General features: G+C 37.5%; 2 protein-coding genes across 2 annotated transcripts in view; both read right to left on the bottom strand.

Moving 5' to 3' along the window:
• The window catches only part of LOC103506222 (probable G-protein coupled receptor 158), a gene marked incomplete at its 3' end in the record, with an annotated part of 85,617 nt that extends 67,005 nt beyond the window's left edge, over positions 1 to 18,612 (bottom strand). Inside the window, exon 1 of the mRNA XM_017442766.2 lies at positions 18,209 to 18,612. Coding sequence (XP_017298255.2) covers positions 18,209 to 18,515 — 307 coding nt within the window. The remainder of the gene's footprint in view (positions 1 to 18,208) is intronic.
• A 3,212-nt stretch (positions 18,613 to 21,824) lies between these two features.
• The window catches only part of LOC103506221, a 46,185-nt gene continuing 43,741 nt past the window's right edge, over positions 21,825 to 24,268 (bottom strand). Inside the window, exon 2 of the mRNA XM_026821340.1 lies at positions 21,825 to 22,220. Coding sequence (XP_026677141.1) covers positions 21,825 to 22,220 — 396 coding nt within the window. The remainder of the gene's footprint in view (positions 22,221 to 24,268) is intronic.

Raw genomic sequence — 24,268 nt, 5'->3', positions numbered from 1 at the left:
TCGAGAACCACAACACCTAGAAGGCTGAAATTTGGTAGGAATTTTCCTTTTATGGTCTAGGTGTGCAATAAGAAAGGATTTTGCGAAAATCTAAACCGATCCTGAGATATGATCGATTTTTGATCGCTAAAATCTCCATAAGAAATACACAGAGTGCAGAGACTGCGGGAGAGAAATGTTCCGCTCTCGACCAACATTTTGAGTTTCGTTTATGTTTTTAGTTTGATAACTATGCAGCTCATAGGGAGCGCGCAGCGCGACCGTATTTTTATTATTTTCTACAAGTTCGGCCATGCCTTTTCTACAAGTTTGGCCATGCCTCGGGATGAACTAGCGGGATTCCGGAGCGAAGCGACGGAATTCAGCTAGTAATCTAGTAAAACCTTCTCAAAAATGCATTTTTTCCGCCCTTGAGGATTGAAAATTGATATTTTGCAATCAAGGTCCTCCCGGGTTAATACAAAATGTCTGAATGATAAATTATGCTGGTAACCATAAGATGGTTCGTGCACATACATCAGAGACGAATATTATAGACTAGTCATTTTTCAGCAACTTTCCTCCAAGGGTGCAAGACTGTAAAGTTATGAGACTTGTTTTGCACATTGCATAATTACTTTAGTTTTAAGGCGTTCATACAAAAAAGTTCAGTAGTTAATTTTAATATTATTTATATTGTAAATAAAGAAGTTCTGCCGTTCTATACCGATCTCCAGAACGATTTAGCTATTTAGCAGATTTTGATGATTTTTTGCAGTGTGGATCGAAGGTGCAGGTATCTGCCGAATTTGTTCCAAAACTGCGCTCCACAACATCTAGGTACTTTGTGCTTTGTTAATCTCATTATTCTAGAATTTCTTCCGCCCAATTAGAACTCTGTTACCAATTTAATTAAGAGCAATAAATTAAATATCGATTTGAGGAAACAATAAAATTACCAAGTGTCCATGGAATTTCAATAGCTACGAAAACTAGGTAGCTAGGTACTCTAAGAATTAACCTCTTTTTTCTCCTTCTTTTTTTTATCATATATACACTTAATGCAGTCAAAAAGGGCAATCTTCGTGAAGAGTACTTGAAAAACAAAATTATAATTATTAAATACCTTCACTATATTTATGGCAATGAAATTTGCCAATAATTCCGCTCTACAAACTTGGCAAATGAAAATTTTCTCCTGCTCTCTCTCTCCCTACTTCTATTTATCTATCCTTTTCCCCTCTCTTTCCCCCTCCATCTTTCCTCTCTCTCTCTCTTTCTTCCTCTACTTTCCCTCACTCTACTTTCACCCTCTCTCTCTCTAAAATCCTTTCTATTTACCCTTTTGTTGATTTTTCGACCAGGACCATTATTTCCCCAATGTATTTCGTTTGGCACTCTGTCCACCTGCAATATAAATTAAAATGATAACCACTTTTGAAATTTAGAGTTCGATTTTTGGCAAACCTTATGCTCGATGCAGGGGACAATAATGTAGCCACAAATCACATTGCGAATTGAAATAAGGAGTTATTAGCTGATTCCGTAGCCTAGTTTTTCACGCTACAGGTCCCGGGTTCGATTCTTCTCGGGGTGAAGTTTTTTCGGCTCTATTCTTGGAACACATGGTGTACTTGGTCTCTTAAAGAAGTTACCTACTTTAAATAAATGGAGATTTATGGCGGAACCAGCACAGTAAAATGTAAAGTAGACAGTTATATGTTAATAAATATATATTTTTTTAAATTTATCTAAAAAAAAAAAAGAAAAAGACAGTTAATGCAATTAATAATGAAAGCTCTTTGGTAATACATAGGATATAGGATCTCTAATATGTTTAAACCTAACCAATAAAAGCCACCAGCACATGATTGCTCGGCCTGAATTTCATTTACAGAGCTTAAGCCAACTTTCTCGTCGATTTCATCAGCCCAAAACCAGCCTCTTCTTCGCCTGGATGAAAAATATGAACTTCTAAAGAACTTTGAAAAGCTTTCAAGTTTAGCGTGGAAAAATCTATCCCCATAACTTTTAGCTGAGAAAAGTGAGAAAACACTTTCTTTCCCTCGCCCGTCTCTCTCTCTCTCTCTCTCTCTCTCTCTCTCTCTCTATTTCTATCTCGATCTTTCTCTTTACTTCTAATCTAATCTTGAGATTTTCAAGGTAATATACCGAGGCTAAGATGTATATTGAACACTTTACTTTTAATATAAAGTTTCTTTTAATACCTATATGAAGTTTCTTTTTAAAGTTTCTGAATACAAAAAGGCCCCTCGATCCGCGGCCCGATTCAGCCAATTCACAAATTTCCAATTTGATTCTGAGAATGTAAGAGCGAGTCCAATTCTTGACATTACTGATACCAAAGGAAATGTCCTGTGGGTTTAAAAAGGTTAACGCTAAAAACTTTCAGGAAAAAATTCTTCGTACAAGTTTTTCGCATAACTGATGTACGTAAAATCGAAAATTGATCCAGTCTGAAAGTTTTTAGTCCATCAGAATACATATTTTGCAGTTTATAGCTGTATTTTCTTATGATAGTTAAAGTGGAACTGGTACAAGTTTCTCTACTTTATTTTATGCTTTTTAGAACTTTACTTTGGCTAAGTAGCTACAAGTATTCGATGCTCTTCGATAGGAAAATATAGGTACATATGTAGGTAACACGATAATATTGTAAGGTTTCAAAATTGGAAATAATGTTGTAGAAGAAGAAGAAGAAGAAGGAGAAGAAGAAGAAGAAGAAGAAGAAGAAGAAGAAGAAAAAAAGAAAAGAAGAAGAAGAAGAAATGGATACCTAAAAGTAAAACTCGGACCTAATAAAAATATCATTGGTTCTCCTGCAAATGTGTACAACTGTTCCTGCAAATGTGTAAAAAAAAAAAAAAAAAAAAAAAAAAAAAAAAAAAAAAAAAAAAAAAAAAAGAAGAAATGGATACCTAAAAGTAAAACTCGGACCTAATAAAAATATCATTGATTCTCCAGCAAATGTGTACAACTGTTCCTGCAAATGTGTATCTGTTTTTATTTTATACCTTTAGAAAATTTCCAAAATTATAACTCCCTAAAGAAAGATTTTTTTTTTTTTTTTTTTTAAGAGGTTTGACAGAGGGAACTTTAACTGCTATGGTCTTATCGTCCCGAAATCGAGGAGAGAAGGAAGACAGGATAGGAGAAAGCCAGCCGTTCCGAGAACGAACATTATCCCATCAGGATAAAATCCGCCCCGGGCGGGAATCGAACCCGCGGCCTAGCGCTTACAAGGCAGACGCACTACCAACTAAGCTAACTAGGCTGGCCTAAAGAAAGATTAAAAGGTCTTTGGCCTGCAAGTCCATTTCGCACCAAGCTTGTAAGGATTAAATATCATAAACCTGTCTGAATTCAGCGTATTGTTCAATTTATTTCGAGGAAACGAAGGCAATTTTTCGGCCCATTTGCCAATTCTCTCTCTCAATTTTGTCCAGACTCTCTCTACTTTCACCCTCTCTCTCTAAAATCCTTTCTATTTACCCTTTTGTTGATTTTTCGACCAGGACTATTATTTCCCCAATGTATTTCGTTTGGCACTCAGTCCACCTGCAATATAAATTAAAACGATAATCACTTTTATTGAAATTTTGAGTTCAATTTTTGGCAAACCTTATGCTCGATGCAGGGGACAATAATGTAGCCACAAATCACATTGCGAATTGAAATAAGGAGTTATTATCTGATTCCGTAGCCTAGTTTTTCACGCTACAGGTTCCGGGTTCGATTCTTCTCGGGATGAAGTTTTTTCGGCTCTGTTATTGGAACACATGGTGTACTTGGTCTCTTCATCAGGGACGCTCTAATGAGACTTCAAGAGTTACCCCCAAAACCAGCCTCTTCTTCGCCTGGATGAAAAATATGAACTTCTAAAGAACTTTGAAAAGCTTTCAAGTTTAGCGTGGAAAAATCTATCCCCATAACTTTTAGCTGAGAAAAGTGAGGAAACACTTTCTTTCCCTCGCCCGTCTCTCTCTCTCTCTCTCTCTCTCTCTCTCTCTTTCTATCTCGATCTTTCTCTTTACTTCTAATCTAATCTTGAGATTTTCAAGGTAATATACCGAGGCTAAGATGTAGGTATATTGAACACTTTACTTTTAATATTTCTAAAGTTTCTGAATAAAAAAAGGCCCCTAGGCGGCCCGATTCAGCCAATTTACAAATTTCCAATTTGATTCTGAGAATGTAAGAGCGAGTCCAATTCTTGACATTACTGATACCAAAGGAAATGTCCTGTGGGTCTAATAAGGTTAACACTAAAAACTTTCAGGAAAAAATTCTTCGTACAAGTTTTTCCCATAACTGATGTACGCAAAATCGAAAATTGATCCAGTCTGAAAGTTTTTAGTTCATCAGAATACATATTTTGCAGTTTATAGCTGTATTTTCTTATGATAGTTAAAGTGGAACTGGTACAAGTTTCTCTACTTTATTTTATGCTTTTTAGAACTTTACTTTGGCTAAGTAGCTACAAGTATTCGATGCTCTTCGATAGGAAAATATAGGGACATATGTAGGTAACACGATAATATTGTAAGGTTTCAAAATTGGAAATAATGTTGTAGAAGAAGAAGAAGAAGAAGGAGAAGAAGAAGAAGAAGAAGAAGAAGAAGAAGAAGAAAAAAAGAAAAGAAGAAGAAGAAGAAATGGATACCTAAAAGTAAAACTCGGACCTAATAAAAATATCATTGGTTCTCCTGCAAATGTGTACAACTGTTCCTGCAAATGTGTAGGTAGGTATCTGTTTTTATTTTACACCTTTAGAAAATTTCCAAAATTATAACTCCCTAAAGAAAGATTAAAAGGTCTTTAGCCTGCAAGTCCATTTCGCACCAAGCTTAAGGATTAAATATCATAAACCTGTCTGAATTCAGCGTATTGTTCAATTTATATCGCGGAAACAAAGGCAATTTTTCGGCCCATTTGCCAATAAAAATACTTTCAACGTGTTTCCAATTTTTATTTTTCGCCCCGAACATATGAAATATGACTCCGATGTTGCTTGTAATATTCCTTTTGTTCTACTTTCCAACCTTTTGTCTAAAAGCTTTATAGCGTTCAAATATTTCAGACCCTCTTTGGAGCATTTTGGTCTGATTACCTTATTCACATGGAATGTTGAACTTAAGCAATTTTGTAATTTTCATGATCACCCCCTTTTTTAAAAATTTATTGATAATAGTATTTTGGTTATCGCCAATCAATTCTCAATTACGTCCAACCTTTTGTCTAAAAGCTTTATAGCGTTCAAATATTTCAGACCCTCTTTGGAGCATTTTGGTCTGATTACCTTATTCACATGGAGTGTTAAACTTAGCGATTTTGTAATTTTCATGATCACCCCCTTTTTTTAAAATTTATTGATAATAGTATTTTGGTTATCGCCAATTAATTCTCAATTACGTACCTACATATTTCAAAAGATACTTTACCTGCATTGTTTTGCCTTTATTTGGGTAGGTATTTTATTATGTTTGTAGAGTTAGTTTATACCCAATCCATAAATACCTATACTATTATGTTTCCCCAAAGCTTAAAAACACGTGTTAAAGCCCCCCACCCCTTTAAAATTACCCACACCCATTTGCAAGACAATAGATACTAGGTACTCAAGAGTCTCTAATGTAGGATAATGCTAATCGATATGCATTACAAAATAGATCAAGCACCCAGGGGAGGGAGAAGAAGGGGCGGGGGGAGCAACTTGAAAAACTTATGAATATGGAGGAGGAATTTGGGATAGAAGAGGGGAAAAGGGATTAGAGGGAGGAAAAATAAGAGGGAGAAATATACTTAAAACTCCAAGGTTATGCGGGAGGTTAGGAAATTTCATCATATTTGTCGAGTTGACAAAATTTTCTAACAGGAGGGGAAGAAGGAGGAAAGAGGAGAGGAAAAGGAAGAGGTAAAGGATGATGGGGATGAAGAGTATTGGAGAAGCTAATATATAAAAGCCTCCATTTTCTATTCTTTTCCTCCTATTCCTCTTATCCTCTGCTTTTTAGCCCGTCCTTCCTTTATTATTACGATAGTAATAAAAAAGGTATAAGGGACGGGCTAATGTATTCGCTTCGTTGTCGTCTGTCGGTCGGTCTGTCACTCTGTCTGTCCCCATAGAAGGACTTATCCAAACCTGGTCGACCTATATATCAAATTAAAGGTCTTTTTTTTACCAGGATTACGAAAACGGTGGTGCAAATTTTGTCCAGAGAACCATAAAGCCAATATATCAAATTAAAGGTCTTTTTTTTACCAGGATTACGAAAACGGTGGTGCAAATTTTGTCCAGAGAACCATAAAGCCAAAAAAAAACTGGTTTTGGGGGGATTTTTTTCACATTTTCTCTCACAAAAAATGAGATCAGTGTGTGAACTATGAAATGTGAAATGTGAACTGTGAAATGTGAATGAGTGAATGGATCTCGTTCTTATAATATAAGATTATCAGGATTTTCTGCCTTGTCGTTTGGCTGGGGTTTCGACCAGCTACTCACATCTCACATTAAAACATGATACGAAACAGACCACAAGCGTCTAATGTATTGGTAGGAACGAATTAAAAACATCTTTTCTTTTTAAATTCAGATTGATGGCAGACATGCCCTGTGACCTAAAGTTCATTGAACCATAAGTACCAAGGTGTTTCAAAATGATTATTGACGTAACATCATTCCTTCATCAAACATTATTATCTCCCTACTCTAAGGTACTCCACTACTCCAGTCAGAAATTCAAACTGCGTGGATTATTATTTTCGCAGCTTCAGTCTGAAAATGGATATGAATTTCTGCTCAGCAAATTGTGTTTCTCCCTGACATAGAATGATAGAACCCATTATTATCACTTTTCCTTATGCACACTTTTTTCCTTTCACCTATTTTTCTTCTCCTCAATCCCATTCCTTACCTCTTGTTGTTCCTGCTCCCTTCCTTCTTCCCTCCGATCCTTCTCAACCTTCCAAATAAGAAAGGCGAAAAAAGACAATAAGCTGCTCCTTCCTTCTCTCTCTCTCTCTCGTTCTCACTCTCTCTCTCTTTCTCTCTCTCTCGCTCTCTCTTTCTCTCTCTCTCTAAGCAATTCTCATCTTGAAAAAAAAAAAAAATCAATCCTTCTATTTCCTGCTATCTCCTATTCCTTCTGTTTGCAAAGGCAAACACTACAGGAGGTTGGCAAAATTGAATTTCCTTGCTAGACAGAGCCTGGCAAAACTGGGCTCGGATTTGTGATTTTTAACCCTTTGGTGACCGATGTAAACTAAAACTGTAGTTTACATCGGTCACCAAAGGGTTAAGATGAGGTTCTCTACCTCTAAGTGAGCTTAAAAGGAGATCAAGCTGATCAAGGATGTCTGTACTAATCTATAGGAAATCCAAAATGACACGCCATGGGAATCAGTTCCGTTTTCAAATTGAAAATACAACTCTACTTGTCTACTATGACAAGAGAGTTATATCTCATAAAAGCGTAATAGTGCCAGAGTGTACCTTGACTTTATTAGTGTCATCTGACAGTAGCTTAGCTATCTCTCTCCTCATTTAGGAATCTACTCTCATACTAAAAGCACTGTCATGTCACTCAAAGCAATGGCACAATTTTTGGTACACGCTTTTCCATTTGTTTCCACAGAACATAAAGTTTTATGACACTTCCCATAGGGGGGGAAGAGAATGGCTTTAATGGACTTTATATGATATTTTATTATTTCCCTATAATGTTGTTTCTTTTTATTAGGAAACTCTGCGAATGCATGTGTGCGAGACTCGATATTGTCGTCGAGACAAGAGATAGAGAGATTGGTACTATACCTATACTTAATAATATGACTGACTGAAAAAAAAATCAAATTAAAACATCAAAACACAATCGGAGATTCGGAGCTTTTATGGGTTGTGAACAACGTTGAAAAAAGAGCTTAAATCTCCTCGTGGACATTACAATCATCCTGTGTGAGGGATAAAATGGTAATTCCCCTCAGAAATGAAAACACACCAGGTACAAATTCCCACTGCTCATAATTCCCCCCCTCGAAATACAAATTGAAATCACCCGCTGGTATGGAATTAAAAATAATTGAAATCGCCCTGGAGATTGTATTCATCAGCTTAGTACATTGTATCAGAGGACAAGTGATTGCAAATAATAGAAAACATCCTGATCGACTCCACGGAGCAATGAAGCGAAAAAATAATAACCAGGTAGGTACGAATGATATTCATTAACAGGTAGATTTGTAGAATTGTTGATAGAAATGAAAAATGCTTCTTTTTTTTCAATTATGTTGCCAGCATTCACTGATTTGCAACTCTATTAATGCCCTTATGAGTCTGAGTGCACCCAGACATTCAAGCATTTCAAGCGCAGGAAGGCGACTCATTGAGAGGTCCGGAGATCGAAGAGCCGCTGCATTTCTCACGCAGAGAATATCTCTTGCGATTCAGCGTGGGAACTCTGCAGCGGCTATGTTGGGAACACTGCCAATGGGCTCGTCGTTAGATGAGATGTTTTATATATTGAGTTGATTGTTTTAAATACATATTTTTGAATTGAAGGCAAAAAAAAAGATAAAAAAAGAAAAAGCACAGGAATTTTATTGAAAGTGTGCTGCTGGTGCTACTGTCAATTCCGGGTCCACTCAGGCTGGATGAGATTAATCAAGGTTAAATATGAGGAGGCAGGTACCTGCTGAATGGAGGGTAAAATCGACGTGAAACCTTCATGAAACAAAAAGGATTTGAACCTAGAAACTTCAGAATCCAAGTCAAGTCCAGCATGAAAACTCAAAGGAGAGAGTTGCATTCAATGTATCTTTCTATTAATTCTAGATATCCCAAAGAACAGAAACGCAGGAAAATACAAGCAACATTTACAGCATTCAATCAATCAAATTTGAAATTATTCGAATCGTCCCCATACTCCGATGCCCTATGAAAAACAGAGACGTCTGCAAGTACATGTTTGTGAAATGACCTACATTAAAAATCCCCTCCACCTTCACTTCAATCCCTGCACCCTTCACTTCAATCTCACAACCCTGCACTTCAATCCCTCAACCCTTCACTTCAATCCCACAACCCTTAACCTTGGGATACGAGAGAGTAATTCGATAATTAAAAGTTTTTGTATCAAGAGGGAATATGATGGGAAATTATATCGCATTATAATCAAATTGTGTTGCGCCAACGGGGAAAAAGGTTCGAGAGAGGGAGGGTTTTTAGTAATTAGAGGGTACAAAACTAATTAAAAGTTTTTGTATCAAGAGGGAATATGATGGGAAATTATATCGCATTATAATCAAATTGTGTTGCGCCAACGGGGAAAAAGGGTCGAGAGAGGGAGGGTTTTTAGTAATTAGAGGGTACAACAGTGGACGAAGAGTTAATGGACCAAGTGATTAGTGGAAGAGCAAAGGGTGACCCAGAAAGACCTGACGTCTCCCAGATCTACATAATGGATTAATTACAGTCGACTATTATTTTAAGCTAATTGTGTTTATATTAAAACTAGACAAAGTTGGTGCACACTGCACAAGTGTATTCCTGATGCCGGTCCCAAGCCCGGGTAAATGGGGAGGGTGCGTTTTGGGTCGTCCCTTTCCTATATTATTTCCTGTAACATTTTCTTGCATTGTATTATTTTTCCTGGAAATTGATACCTAGTTATTAGGATTTAACTGGACGAAGAGTTAATGGACCAAGTGATTAGTGGAAGAGCAAAGGGTGACCCAGAAAGACCTGACGTCTCCCAGATCTACATAATAGATTAATTACACAGACTATTATTTCAAGCTAATTGTGTTTATATTAAAACCTAGACAAAGCTGGTGCACAAGCAAGTGTATTCGGGATCCCCAGGCCCGGGTAAATAGGGAGGGTCGCCGTTCTGGGTCGTCCCTTTCCTATATTATTTTCTGTAAAATTTTCTTGTATTGTATTATTTTTCCTGGAAATTGATACCTATTTGTTAGGATTTTTTATTAAGTGACCAAAGTATTCAAGTTTCCTCTTTTTTATAGTGTACACAACTTCTTTTTCTTTATTCAATCTTATGAACACTTCTTCGTTGGTGACTTGATCTATCCATTCGCTCTTCGATTACTCATAATTTACAGTTTTGTAAATTTCTTCACCCAATTAATTCTAGGGAATTCAATCCAGGAATGGTGTCCCTTGAGGAAGCAGACCTAAAGTGACTATGTACCCCGTTTTGGAGACTTCCCTTTAACAAATAAAATGTGAAACTTTATTGTTAAATGTTTCGAATGTCGTTTTAAATCAACTCAACAGAATCTGACATAGCTGAAGGGCGAAGAAAAGTTACCTTGGATTTTTTCCCTCTTTTTTTATCGCTTCAACTCGAAACTTCTTGTTAGAAAATAAAGTTAAACATACACTCGAGAGAGGAAAATTCGGGACAGTTTGCGATTCCCTTTCTGACAGCCTTTTCTGAATAGTTTGAAAGTTTGAAGAGATTTCTGAACTAGTTAAAAATAGCCAAAAGGAAAAAAAAAAAAAAAAAAAAAAAAAAAAAAAAAAAAAAAAAACTCAAAGAATATTGTTGTATATTATCTTTGCCAAGTTCAAAATATTGGATGTTATTATTTTGTTTCATTTTTCGTCTTGATATTAAGTACCTACTTTTTCGATTTTGTCTCTCAACTCTAAATCAAAGGTTTGGACTTTTCTTTTCTTTTTCTATCCAAGATAACTCAGGCTAGAGGTAAAAAAACATTCCAAATTTTATGTTTTTTCTTACTTGTCCTTTGGCAAAAAATCGTGTCATGTGTAGTGGGAACACTCTTATACTGCATTGCCTACAGGACATTGGGAAAAAATCGGGTGAGATTCCCAACTAGTGGGAACGCGATCCAAGTTATGTTCATTGGTTACCTATAGATATATCCTCAGTAATGGAGAAATAACTTTACTACATATTACATACCTAAGTAGGTAGCCCTACCACAGGAGGGAATGTAGGTAGGTACCTAATACCTGCACGGAATAAATAAATAAATAAATAAACAACAATGGGCGGGAAACGTTAAGAGCTTTGTTGTGTTTTTTCGTCGGTACAGATTTCCTGACGGTTTTTATGTGCCTCCCAAAATAGCTTCCTCTCTCTACCTCCCACTCTCCCTCTCCCTTTTTTCTCTCCCTCCCTCCATCTCTCCTTTATTATTTCTCTTCCCCCCTCCTCTCTCCTTCTTTCTGAGTAACAAAATGTTCAGTGATCCGAAAATTCAAACTGTTCCCAAATGAAGCCCTACCCTGTAAATGTTTACGTATTTTTGACGTAATGTCATTACTTTGTCCTTTGCCGAGATGACCTGCCTTTTGTTATCGGAAATAAATAGGAATTGGGGAGAGGGAGGACGGAGAAGAATAAGAAGGGGAGGGGGAGGGATGGATAAGAATGAGGGGAGGAAAAGGAGGGAACAAGAAGAAGAAGAGAAAGTATCTGAGGAAAGACGAGGATGGGAGATATGGGAGAGAAAGAGGAAAGGAAGAGAAAGAAACAAGAAGAGGAGGATGAGAAAAGGAGGAGACGGAGAAGATTAAAGAAGATGAGAAAGAGTAGGAGGAGGAGAAAGGGAGACAAGATTGGAGGTTCTGTTTCTTGATTGTCGCTGAACGATGTAACAATGTAAGAAAAGAAATGGGCTTTTTTACATGGTTTTTCATCATCCTTTTATTTTCTTCTTCTTCTTCTTCTTCTCCTCCTTCTTCTTCCTCTTCTTCTACATCTTTTGCTTCTCCTTCTCTTTCTTCTTCTTCTTTTTCTTTTCCTCCATCGTCCCATTTGAAAATAAAGCTCGGAGAATTTTATTCGAATCAATCTGACAACGGTTATTTTTCGCTATCATTTCTGAGACAAACATCTTCACGATTACGTTACCTGTTTTATATCTTCGGATTATTGGAGTCAGTGACGTATGATAGTATCTAGCTATCTAGAGAGAGGAAGACCAAAGAAGCAATGGAGAAACTGTATAAATGAGGATCTGCGTGAAAAGGGACTGACCCGAGAACAAACTCAAAACCGAACGGACTGGAAAAGGCTGACTCGTAACACCGACCCCGCATAAGCGGGAAAGCAGGAAATGGTGAAGGAAAAGAAGAAGATCCGAAAGAGGTCTTCTGAGTGAAATTTTGCTATTTTTGATCAATTCCTCCTGTCTGGGATATTCTGGAAACACAATGGTAAGTAAGTAGCGCTTAAAGCAAAACTGGAAAACTCAAAAGCTGGAAAAGCTGGTAAAAAATAGTCGATACAACCAACAGAAAACCCGCATGTAGTATCCTTTGTGAATGAAATTAGTCACCCGCATTCAGAACTTTTGTTTCCCTTCCCCTTCAATAGTTTATGCCATAGCTGGATGCATTCGTCAGCAGAATTTGCACAAATTTGAGTTACAATACGAAATACAGTACAATAGATTCTATATATGTTGTAAAATTGTACATGTATTACATACAATTGTACATGCTCAATTGGAATATGGAATACCGGGGAATAAATTTATGTACCTGCTGGGTATAGGTATTAGGTATTGTTCTTTTATTTGATAAAGTCATGATTCATGATTCAGGATGAGTTAGTATTATTTCATTACCTTTACATACTATGGTAAATTAATGAATTTACTGATGGTACTTAACTTGTAGAAGCCAACCCCATATCCTTTAGGGCTGTTTGCCCCTACAATATTAAGCCTCTGAGTGGGCTTTTTTGTGTATGAGACTGGTATCTATTTATACCTAACTCAGTGGAAGAATGATTATGAGAACTTTGTCCTAAAAGGAAAGATAATGCACTCCTAAGCATCGACCATCGACCCACATTTAACAAATAAATAGTCTACCCCGTTCAGGTATTAATTTGTTTGAGCAAAACTTTTACAAATTTCCACCCCAAAATGACGCTACTAAGTTTACTTGCTATGAACTGGACTGAACCACCAATCACACAGATCGAAAAGAACCACACAAAAACGGCCGAGATTAGCGTATAAATTTATAAATTGCCAATAAGTGTGGGTAAGTAAATAGAAAATAGGTAGCGAACAAGACAAGTGTAGCTCTACAAATAAATTAGAATGCTCGAATTAACAAAATATGAAAGGTGTACTTTTGGGAGTCAGAGGCATAGAATGATGAGACGTGTTATGAAATTTTCATAAAGGCGATAGGTATTCACGAGGTAGATTTATATTGTAAAGAGCCGAGACACTGCTTTATCTGAACTTTTGTATCCCATTCAGTGCAGCGTAAACATTTTGTATGAATGCCTGGTATTTATTTTAGTTATGCAATGGGCAAAGCACAACATTAATTAGCATAGTTTGTTTATTTTCTCTTGGCTTGGTACTAGAAGAGGCTCAATGGTCAATTCGTCGTTGTGGACGCCCTCTTAGAGCTCTATTATTGTATAGCTCTATTATACCTACCTACTTACCTACATACCTAAATGAGGAGAAATTTCCATGTGTCGGTTAGGATCTACCCCCTGAACTCCTGTTTACCAGGCAAGCTGACCACTACTCCACCAAGGAAGGGAAGTCTGCCGTGCTAAGCGAAAACGCCGTACCTATGTCAAGAAAATCGATTTTTGGTGCCAAATGGTTCCTATGATCCTAAATTTTGATCCTATATTTTTTTCTTTATCCTAAACCCCTTGAAAACCACTAAAACGTGTTTCCGCATGTCAAAAACGTATGTTTGCCGTATAGATTGAAATCTTTAGACTCGATTTCCCGAAAGTAGGGTTTTTTGACATACGGCGTTTTTGCTTAGCACGGCAGAATAATTGTAATCAACAAAAATATTTCTCTTCTCATACATACTTAATACATTCCCATACAATATTAACAATACATTTCTCATGCATGATACATTCCCTGGAGGCCTAGTACAATTTTTTGTCGATGGTGGGATTCGAACCCGGGACCTTCTGCATGGCAAGCAAGCGCGTTACCAGTGGACCAACCGTGCCCCCATCATCATTTTTGTATTAGGTATAATTCCTCCAAAAGAGACAGTCATTATCATAATTATTTTTCAAGTAATGAGAGTTCATCTCACTTAAGATCGAACGAGGGGAGATATCATTTTTCTAATGCACTAGGAGTCTTATCCTGGGAGATATTATTTTCCTAATGCACAGGATCACGTAGGATGAACCTGCTTCACGTGGGAGTTATCTTTAGCTTCCTATCAAAACCTACACAATCACGACACAAGCTTACAAGCTAACAGAATTGTACCTCATTTGCACCCTCCTGCCTATCCCTAGGCTGAACTTGTTATAGGTGGGGTGAGTAGGTTGTACAAAACTTTATACCTACTTGGGATAATAGAAAACTTTGGTACTTCACGTGGGAGTTATCTTTAGCTTCCTATCAAAACCTACACAATCACGACACAAGCTTACAAGCTAACAGAATTGTACCTCATTTGTACCCCTACACTCTATCTCTAGGCTGAACTTGATAGAGGTGGGGTGAGTAGGCTGTACAAAACTTTATACCTACTTGGGATAATAGAAAACTTTGGTAGACAAAGTTGGAGCGGGGGAAGTTTGAAAAATTCTGGAATAGTTTCTCAAGAGAAGGAGAAAGAGAGAGAGAGAGAGAGAGAGAGAGAGATTTTAAGAGAGGTAAAATGGCAGGAAGATGCACTTTACAAGTTGGTTGAAACTATTTGTCTGTCGAAAACCACAGTACTTATTTGTCGTGAAGAACAAGTTTTGGATTTTAGAGGGAACTGTAACTGCTATGGTCTTATCGTCCCGAAATCGAAGAGAGAAGGAAGACAGGATAGGAGAAAGCCAGCCGTTCCGAGATAAAATCCGCCCCGGACGGGAATCGAACCCGCGGCCTAGCGCTTACAAGGCAGGCGTACTACCAACTAAGCTAACTAGGCTGGCAAAGTCCCTTTACTCTCGCAGTCTAAACAAGGTCTTATGGGTGGGTGGGTAACAACGGTAGAAATGGGACAGAGTATGGTTGTTCAGGAGCACACAGTAACAAAACAGTTATAGGTACTTACTTATGACTATAGGTATATACGTATTACCTCTATTCATATTATGAACCCTTATCAATACGGGAAAATACTGCCTTTTATTATCAGAATCGAGTTGTGACCTTGTCAGTTTCCTTCGCATTTGTTATTCTCAAAGACAACTACCTAGATATAAATAATTAATTATCATGATGATCATGAGTTTGTTATAATAAGTACTATTATTATTGAAATGTATTTCAATTTTTCAATGAGAGGATATGGATGAATTCCTGGAAAAAATCCTGCTGATATTTTAATTTCTGATTGGACCTTCAAAGCTATTTTTTCAACATCTCTGAAACATGTAGGTACATATTTTGACCCTGTAAAAATAAAAAATACCTTTTATCTACTTTCCTTTGAAAGCAGTTATTCGCATCCCGCTTTTGAACCTCATACCTGGGTACTATGTATTTTTAAAAGCGCATACCTACATAGACCAAGAAAACAACCAAGAAGTTTTTTTTTAATTATTTATTTACTACACATTATCAATTAATATCAACGTTAATATGTTTTAGAAAGTTGTTCCGTTTTAGGAATCTCATCAGGGATGAAATAGAGTCGGGGTCAACCAAGAAGTATTAGTATAGAAAAGCTCCTGCTCTTTCACACCAGCACCACCCTGTAATGATTAACATTCACACCCCTGAGGTATGAGCGTGAATGTCAACGAGCCATCAAGAAAGGAAAGAAACCTTGAGAAGATAATAATACTTATGGTTTCTGATGTCATCATTTCTCATACTTTCTAGCCTGTTGCTGACATCAAATCTAGAACGATAAAAACATTTCGTGTTTAAATAAAAATAATAGGTAGGTAGGTACCTACTAATAATTTAAAAAAAAAAAAAAATAGAAAGTAGGTAATAGGTAAAACATAAACGCACCTTCACTACGTCCAATACGTCCATATTATTATTATTATTATTATTAAAACCTTGCTTGAATTTTAAATAAAAGAATAAAAAATATATTCCCTGTAGGTACTTTCATTAATAAATTATATTCTTTTTTCATCCGGTGTGGATAGGTTCGAGTCGATACTGCTGGTATCGTTTTCCATTTCACCTCCTGATTAATCTTCTTTGCTATCTGTTTTCAGAACAGCATGCTAATATTCTGGTTAGCCTACGGGCGGTTGGGAAAAGGTCCTGATGTTCGTACATAGTGTACTTGTTTTGTCTCCATAGAAAAAATTGTAAAATAAGGAGAGAGAAAAAAATGCTTTTAACGTTGAACATTGAACAACATTTTGTAGGCGGCTCTATTTTTGATATGATAGGTATTTGCAATTTTTTTAATCAGGACTGATAATATTGCATTACAATTTTTCCAAAAACAATCTTCCGTGGTTGAGTGGGTATCACACCAGGCTTGCACTCCAGAGGTTCCGGGTCTGTTCCCGGCAGGATCGAATATTTTCTGCTTTGTTTCCCGGGTGTGGTAAGCATCAATAGTGACAGCACTAGACATCAGAAAATATTCCAAAGTTCTACGCTTTTGTTTTCAATCGAAATAGGACACTGTTATGACAATATGACGTACCTATACATAGGTACCTATGGTGTAGGCAGAGGCAGGTGAAGTGAAGGCTGGTGATGCACGTGGGACGAGCCAAGATAGAGCCCTGTCTCGTCTAGCAATTTATCTTAAAATTTACGCGACGATAAGTTCGTCTCTTCGTATAATTATCAAAGTTAAAGGCACTTTATGTAGACTAGAGAGTTTGCTGGAGATATTTTCTAGAGAGTTTGCTTTCAACCGTCTTTCCTTACAGTCCTCTTTTTTTTTTACATCAGGGGATCCCAAAACGGATATTTCCAACCATTTCCCGATTTTGAAAATTTGGACCGATTGCAATACTTTCAATACTAGTATAGCTCCGCTATACTGTAGTAATAGAAAGTAAAAATAATCCGTGTATCAAGTTAAGTAGCAGCCCATTTTTAGCAGCCTATTGAGTAAATTCCACATCTCGGCAGGAATTGAGCCCACGCCATATTTACCAGGCAACCGTCTTGACCACCAATAAGCCACATACGTGCCTATATTATTTGTAAACATCTAGTGGGCGCTATTAAAGCTGTAAAAAGTTTTTTTTTTTTTACAAGAGAAAGAGAGAACGAAGACAGGATAGGAGAAAGCCAGTCGTTCCGAGAACGAACCTAATCTGTTCAGGATAAAATCCGCCCCCGGTGTAGGTATTTACAAAGTAAAATGTTGTAGGATAATAATAAGGCCTAGGCATAAAATATAAATGCTGTCGGATAAGGTCTATAAACGTTGTAGGATAAGAGCCCATTATTTTTTCAGGTCAACACTTCTCATGGGCTCATGGAGTTTTGTAATATTTCTTGTTTTCTCCATTTCCTATGATCAAAGGATGTTTTTTTCCTCGTTCCCTGCACTTTCTCTTTTCCTATAGACTCTTTTCCTGCTAAAGTTTTTCATCTTCCATTCCGTCACTCTCTCTAGTTCTTATCATCTCTATCTTCATATCTTCTCTATTTCTCCTCCTCTCCTCTCTAATCAAACTCGAGATCTACATTCCTACCCAAAACGCCTCGGTATCACGGATTAAGATCATTATTTTAATGAGAATGTAGGGTACCTACTTATTGATTTATTTATTACATTTTATAAGGCTTTATTTTTTATTTATACAGTGATAAAATTCTCACTGTGCTCTTCCTCCCAACCAATGGCAATGCTCGCTGTCGGACATTTTTTTCCTTTATTTGAGGGCGAGGATTATTTTAATCTCTTTGCAGTAAGCTGAAGAGACGAAAAAATTCACAAAATGGAGAGAAATAAAAATGCTCGGGCTTTGAACAATGATGAGCTTTTACAAGCTCATGTTTGTTAATTTCACCACAGCTTGATTTTTTTTTCTTTTTTTTCTACAATGATTTTATTTTTAAACGCCTTTGATTGGTATTGGTAGGTATTAGATATATTTTTTAGAGTCTGGCAGGTAAATTAGTCTAAATAGGTACGCAAAATTTTACAAAATCTACAAACTTAATTAAAATCTATGCGCGAACGACCTACTGTACGTAGTGTTAAAGCGCTTTAAAGGGGGAAAAAAAAATTAAAATCTACAATATTCAAACAACATAAAAGCAAAACCCTTACTTCTCGCCAGGCTCCTGTCCCGCTTGATCACCTTCTCTGCGTTCTTCCTTGCAATGTAGAACCACTCACTCGTATTGCTCAGGTACTTGTACTCGACGGCCAGATCCTTGGCCAAGATGGGCCCCTCCGGCAACCGATACGCATACGGGCAGAACAACCAGTACTGCTTGTACTGGTACTGGTCGTAACAGTTGCCTGCAGCAAAGATGTCAGCGTCGAATTCTACCATGGAGATGACGCCGGCGTGCATCATATACTCGGAGTGAACCACTTCAGGCGCGGCATATTTCCACAGACGCGTCAACATGTTGGCGCGGTTCACCGCGACGTCGGCCTCGACGCGAAACCGTTCCTGGAACAGAAAGGGGATTTGATTAGGTTTTGAATAGCGAAGGTTGAGTGCGACGGGCATCCACTCGGAAAATTTTGTTTAGCTGAAACCAGTCGGTCTCGAAGCGATCACTCTAAATCTGACTAAGAGGCCGACGACAAACGCCGACCCCATCTGAACATGTTAAAAGGAGAAGAAGAAGAAGAAGAAGAAGAAGAAGAAGAAGAAGAAGAAGAAGAAGAAGAAGAAGAAGAAGAAGAAGAAGAAGAAGAAGAAGAAGAAGAAGAAGATTAGGTTTTGAATAAAATAGGAGCTAGTGCACTAGGAAAATGTCTGGATCCAAGAAAGGAGTATTCCCAGCCCCACAGCGATGATCGTCCAAACATGGTTTGCGCACTGAATCACGTATGGGAAGTTAGCTAATTCAAGTGAAATTCAGGCTGTTGTAGTAAAAAAAAGGTCCCTTTGGAATTTACTGATGGATTCTTGAACTTCTCTTGTGTAGATGCCATCCATCGAATCCATTTGGACTGGAGATAATGGACTGGAGCCAAATGGACTCATCGTGTGTAGTGACCTTTAGAGTCGTTTTCTATGTAGTAATTTATTGTATTTAAGTGCTAGAGCGAAACTAAGGAAAGAGAAAAAGAGTTCAAAGATAGGTGTAACTTTCGAGTTCAGAGCTCACAAGTTATAAGTTATAATTGAGGAGCTGGGTGCAAAAAGGGAAATATGGATTTTTTGCCCTTTTTGCATAAAACGGTTTTTTGAATAGAACGTGGTGCGCTTTATCTTCCAGCGTTTGAACTGCAGCGATAACTTTTTTTTCGATGAGTTACAGTGTTTTTTGTAAACATACTTTTCAAGGATTTTGATGAAAAATTGAAAACTTTAAAGTTAAATATCCCAAATTGATGGTTTTCATTTATTGCCCTTTTTGCACCCAGCTCCTCAATTTAGTACTACCTAGAATGAAAACATGATAGTACCTAAAAGCAATCTTGTATTCTCACAGAATCTGACATAGCTGAAGGGCGAAGAAAAGTTACCTTGGATTTTTTCCCTCTTTTTTTATCGCTTCAACTCGAAACTTCTTGTTTGAAAGTAAAGTTGAACATACACTCGAGAGAGGAAAATTCGGGACAGTTTGCGATTCTCTTTCTTTACTCTGACAGCCTTTTCTGAACAGTTTGAAAGTTTGAAGAGATTTCTGAACTAAATTAGAAGCTCAAGTTGTTTGTCTTCAAAACAATATCTTCGATCCTCTAGCTAGCTGTTGATATTGGGATGAAGAGGATGGCGCAAAATTGTGAAAATTTGAGAAGGAGATCCCAATTGCTGTTGCCAAATAATCATTAAATTAGATTGTAACCTAAGAGAGAGAGAGAGTTGATGACGGTAATGATAAGAGAAGTTCTTTTTCCCGATTAAGTAAGTTTGTCCCAATTTTTTTTTGTACATAAGTGTAATTTTTTGCAAGACTATCTCATTTTCCCCACACTTGAGAAGCATAAAATGCCCTATTTTGTGGTAAAATATCTTGTGAAGCTTGTTGATCCTCTGACGTCTTTACTGGAAGTTTTGCTGACAAAGTGAAGATGTTAGTTGAGGAGATGGATAGATCCAAGGGGATGTCAATAGTGGAGGGCGGGGAGGATAAATTGAGAGGAAAGGGGAGGGGAAGAATGGCGAGGGAAGAGTGAAAGAGTGGAGGGCGAAAAGATAGAGTTTTGAGAGGAGGGAAATCTCTGGTTTGATGAGAAAGGTGGAGGAGTAGGAGGAGGAAATATACATAGAAGTGGAGGAGGAAGATAAATATGAGAAGAACTAGAGAGAGTGTTAGAGTGGAAGACGGAAAGACACAGTCAAGAAGAGAGAGAGAGAAAGTACAGAGAAGATACAGTTAGAGAAAGATGTATAATAGATCTCGAGTTTGATTAGAGAGGAGAGGAGGAGAAATAGAGAGGATATGAAGATAGAGATGATAAGAACGAGAGAGAGTGACGGAATGGAAGACGAAAAGCTTTAGCAGGAAAAGAGCCCATAGGAAAAGAGAAAGTGCCGGGAACGAGGAAAAAAACATCCTTTGATCATAGGAAATGGAGAAAACAAGAAATATTACAAAACGCCATGAGAAGTGTTGACCTGAAAAAATAATGGGCTCTTATCCTACAACGTTTATAGACCTTATCCGACAGCATTTATATTTTATGCCTAGGCCTTATTATTATCCTACAACATTTTACTTTGTAAATACATCCGGGGCGGATTTTATCCTGAACAGATAAGGTTCGTTCTCGGAACGACTGGCTTTCTCCTATCCTGTCTTCGTTCTCACTTTCTCTTGGTAAAAAAAAAAAAACTTATTAAAGCTTTGATAGCGCCCACTAGATGTTTACAAATAATATAGGCACGTAGGTGGTGTATTAGTGGTCAATACGGTTGCCTCGTAAATATGGCGTGGGTTCAATCCCTGCCGAGATGTGGAATTTACTCAATAGGCTGCTAAAAATGGGCTGCTACTTAACTTGATACACGGATTATTTTTTCAAGTCTAAATCCAGCAGTATAAATAAGCACTGTTATTAAAAAATCAAAATGAAATCTTCCTACCCAAAACGCCTCGGTATCATATGGATTGAGATCAATATTTTAATGAGAAGGTAGGGTACTTATTGATTTATTTAGAATAAGAATAGAATAGAATATACCTTGTTTATCCTGCCAGAATGAGACTGAAAAGTCCCTTTACTCCCGCAGTCTAAACAAGGTCTTATATATTTCATAGGTATAGTTTAAACACATGTAAATAAAAAACCTTGTTTAAACCTATTTATTTAAACCTATGTAAGTTTGTACCTTTGTAACCTATGTAAACCTATGTAAATAAAAAAACCTATTTATTACTTTTTATAAGGCTTTATTTTTTATTTATACAGTGGTAAAATTCTCACTGTGCTCTTCCACCCAACCAATGGCGATGCTCGCTGTCGGACTATTTTTTCCTTTGTTTCAGGGCGAGGATTATTTTAATCTCTTTGCAGTAAGCTGAAGAGACGAAAAAATTCACAAATTGGAGAAAAATAAAAATGCTGGGACTTTGAGCAATAAGCTTTCACAAACTCATGTTTATTAATTTCACCACAGCTTGATTTTTTTTCTACAATGATTTTATTTTTAAACGCCTTTGATTGGTATTGGTAGGTATTAGATATATTTTTTAGAGTCTGGCAGGTAAATTAGTCTAAATAGGTACGCAAAATTTTAAAAAATCTACAAACTTAATTAAAATCTACAATATTCAAACAACATAAAAGCAAAACCCTTACTTCTTGCGAGGCTCCTGTCCCGCTTGATCACCTTCTCTGCGTTCTTCCGCGCAATGTAGAACCACTCACTCGTATTGCTCAGGTACTTGTACTCCACGGCCAGATCCTTGGCCAAGATGGGCCCCTCCGGCAACCTATACGCATACGGGCAGAACAACCAGTACTGCTTGTACTGGTACTGGTCGTAACAGTTGCCAGCAGCAAAGATGTCAGCGTCGAATTCTACCATGGAGATGACGCCGGCGTGCATCATATACTCGGAGTGAACCACTTCGGGCGCGGCATATTTCCACAGACGCGTCAACATGTTGGCGCGGTTCACCGCGACGTCGGCCTCGACGCGAAACCGTTCCTGGAACAGAAAGGGGATTTGATTAGGTTTTGAATAGCGAAGGTTGAGTGCGACGGGCATCCACTCGGAAAATTTTGTTTAGCTGAAACCAGTCGGTCTCGAAGCGATCACTCTAAATCTGACTAAGAGGCCGACGACAAACGCCGACCCCATCTGAACATGTTAAAAGGTGAAGAAGAAGAAGAAGAAGAAGAAGAAGAAGAAGAAGAAGAAGAAGAAGAAGAAGAAGAAGAAGAAGTAGAAGAAGAAGAAGAAGAAGAAGAAGAAGAAGAAGAAGATTAGGTTTTGAATAAAATAGGAGCTAGTGCACTAGGAAAATGTCTGGATCCAAGAAAGGAGTATTCCCAGCCCCACAGCGATGATCGTCCAAACATGGTTTGCGCACTGAATCACGTATGGGAAGTTAGCTAATTCAAGTGAAATTCAGGCTGTTGTAGTAAAAAAAAGGTCCCTTTGGAATTTACTGATGGATTCTTGAACTTCTCTTGTGTAGATGCCATCCATCGAATCCATTTGGACTGGAGATAATGGACTGGAGCCAAATGGACTCATCGTGTGTAGTCGACCTTTAGAGTCGTTTTCTATGTAGTAATTTATTGTATTTAAGTGCTAGAGCGAAACTAAGGAAAGAGAAAAAGAGTTCAAAGATAGGTGTAACTTTCGAGTTCAGAGCTCACAAGTTATAAGTTATAATTGAGGAGCTGGGTGCAAAAAGGGAAATATGGATTTTTTGCCCTTTTTGCATAAAACGGTTTTTTGAATAGAACGTGGTGCGCTTTATCTTCCAGCGTTTGAACTGCAGCGATAACTTTTTTTTCGATGAGTTACAGTGTTTTTTGTAAACATACTTTTCAAGGATTTCGGGAAATTATTATTACCTATGATACATGTAGGTTTCTTCCCAATGGGTAGAAAAAAAAAAAAAAAAAAAAAACTCAAAGAATATTGTTGTATATCATCTTTGCCAAGTTCAAAATATTGGATGTTATTATTTTGTTTCATTTTTCGTCTTGATATTAGGTACTTTTTGGATTTTGTCTCTCAACTCTAAATCAAAGGTTGGACTTTTCTTTTTCTATCCAAGATAACTCAGACTAGAGGTAAAAAAAAAACATTCCATATTTTATGTTTTTTCTTACTTGTCCTTTGGAAAAATCGTGCAATGTGTAGTGGGAACACTCTCATACTACATTGCCTACAGGACATTGGGAAAAAATCGGGTGATATTCCCAACTAGTGGGAACGCGATCCAAGTTTTGTTCATTGGTTACCTATAGATATCCTCAGTAATGGAGAAATAACTTTACTACATATTACATACCTAAGTAGGTAACCCTACCAAAATAGTATGTGGGACTATAGGTAGGTAAAACCTACACGGAATAAATATAAATAAACAACAAAGGGCGGGAAACGTTAAGAGCTTTGTTGTGTTTTTTCGTCGGTAGAGATTTCCTGACGGTTTTTATGTGCCTCCCAAAATAGCTTCCTCTCTCTACCTCCCACTTTCTCTCTTTTCCTCTCCCTACCTCTTTCTCTTTCTTTCTTCCCCTTCCTCTTTCTTCCCTCTCTCTCTTCCAGTCCTCTCCTTTCTCTCCCTCTTTCTGAGTAACAAAATGTTCAGTGATCCGAAAATTCAAACTGTTCCCAAATGAAGCCCTGCCCCGTCAATGTTTACGTATTTTTGACGTAATGTCATTACTCTGTCCTTTGCCGAGATGACCTGCCTATTGTTATCGGAAATAAATAGGAATTGGGGAGAGGGAGGACGGAGAAGAATAATAAGGGGAGGGGGAGGGATGGATAAGAATGAGGAGAGGAAAAGGAGGGAACAAGAAGAAGAAGAATAAGAAGAAGAGAAAGTATCTGAGGAAAGACGAGGATGGGAGATATGGGAGAGAAAGAGGAAAGGAAGAGAAGGAAACAAGAAGAGGAGAATGAGGAGAAAAGGGGGAGACGGAGAAGATTAAAGGAGATGAGAAAGAGTAGGAGGAGGAGAAAGGGAACAAGATTGGAGGTTCTGTTTCTTGATTGTCGCTGAACGATGT

Source organism: Diaphorina citri, unplaced genomic scaffold (assembly GCF_000475195.1).
Source record: "Diaphorina citri unplaced genomic scaffold, Diaci psyllid genome assembly version 1.1 scaffold223, whole genome shotgun sequence".
In the NCBI taxonomy this organism is placed as follows: Eukaryota; Metazoa; Arthropoda; class Insecta; order Hemiptera; family Psyllidae; genus Diaphorina; species Diaphorina citri.
This window is presented reverse-complemented; position numbering and strand designations above follow the sequence as displayed.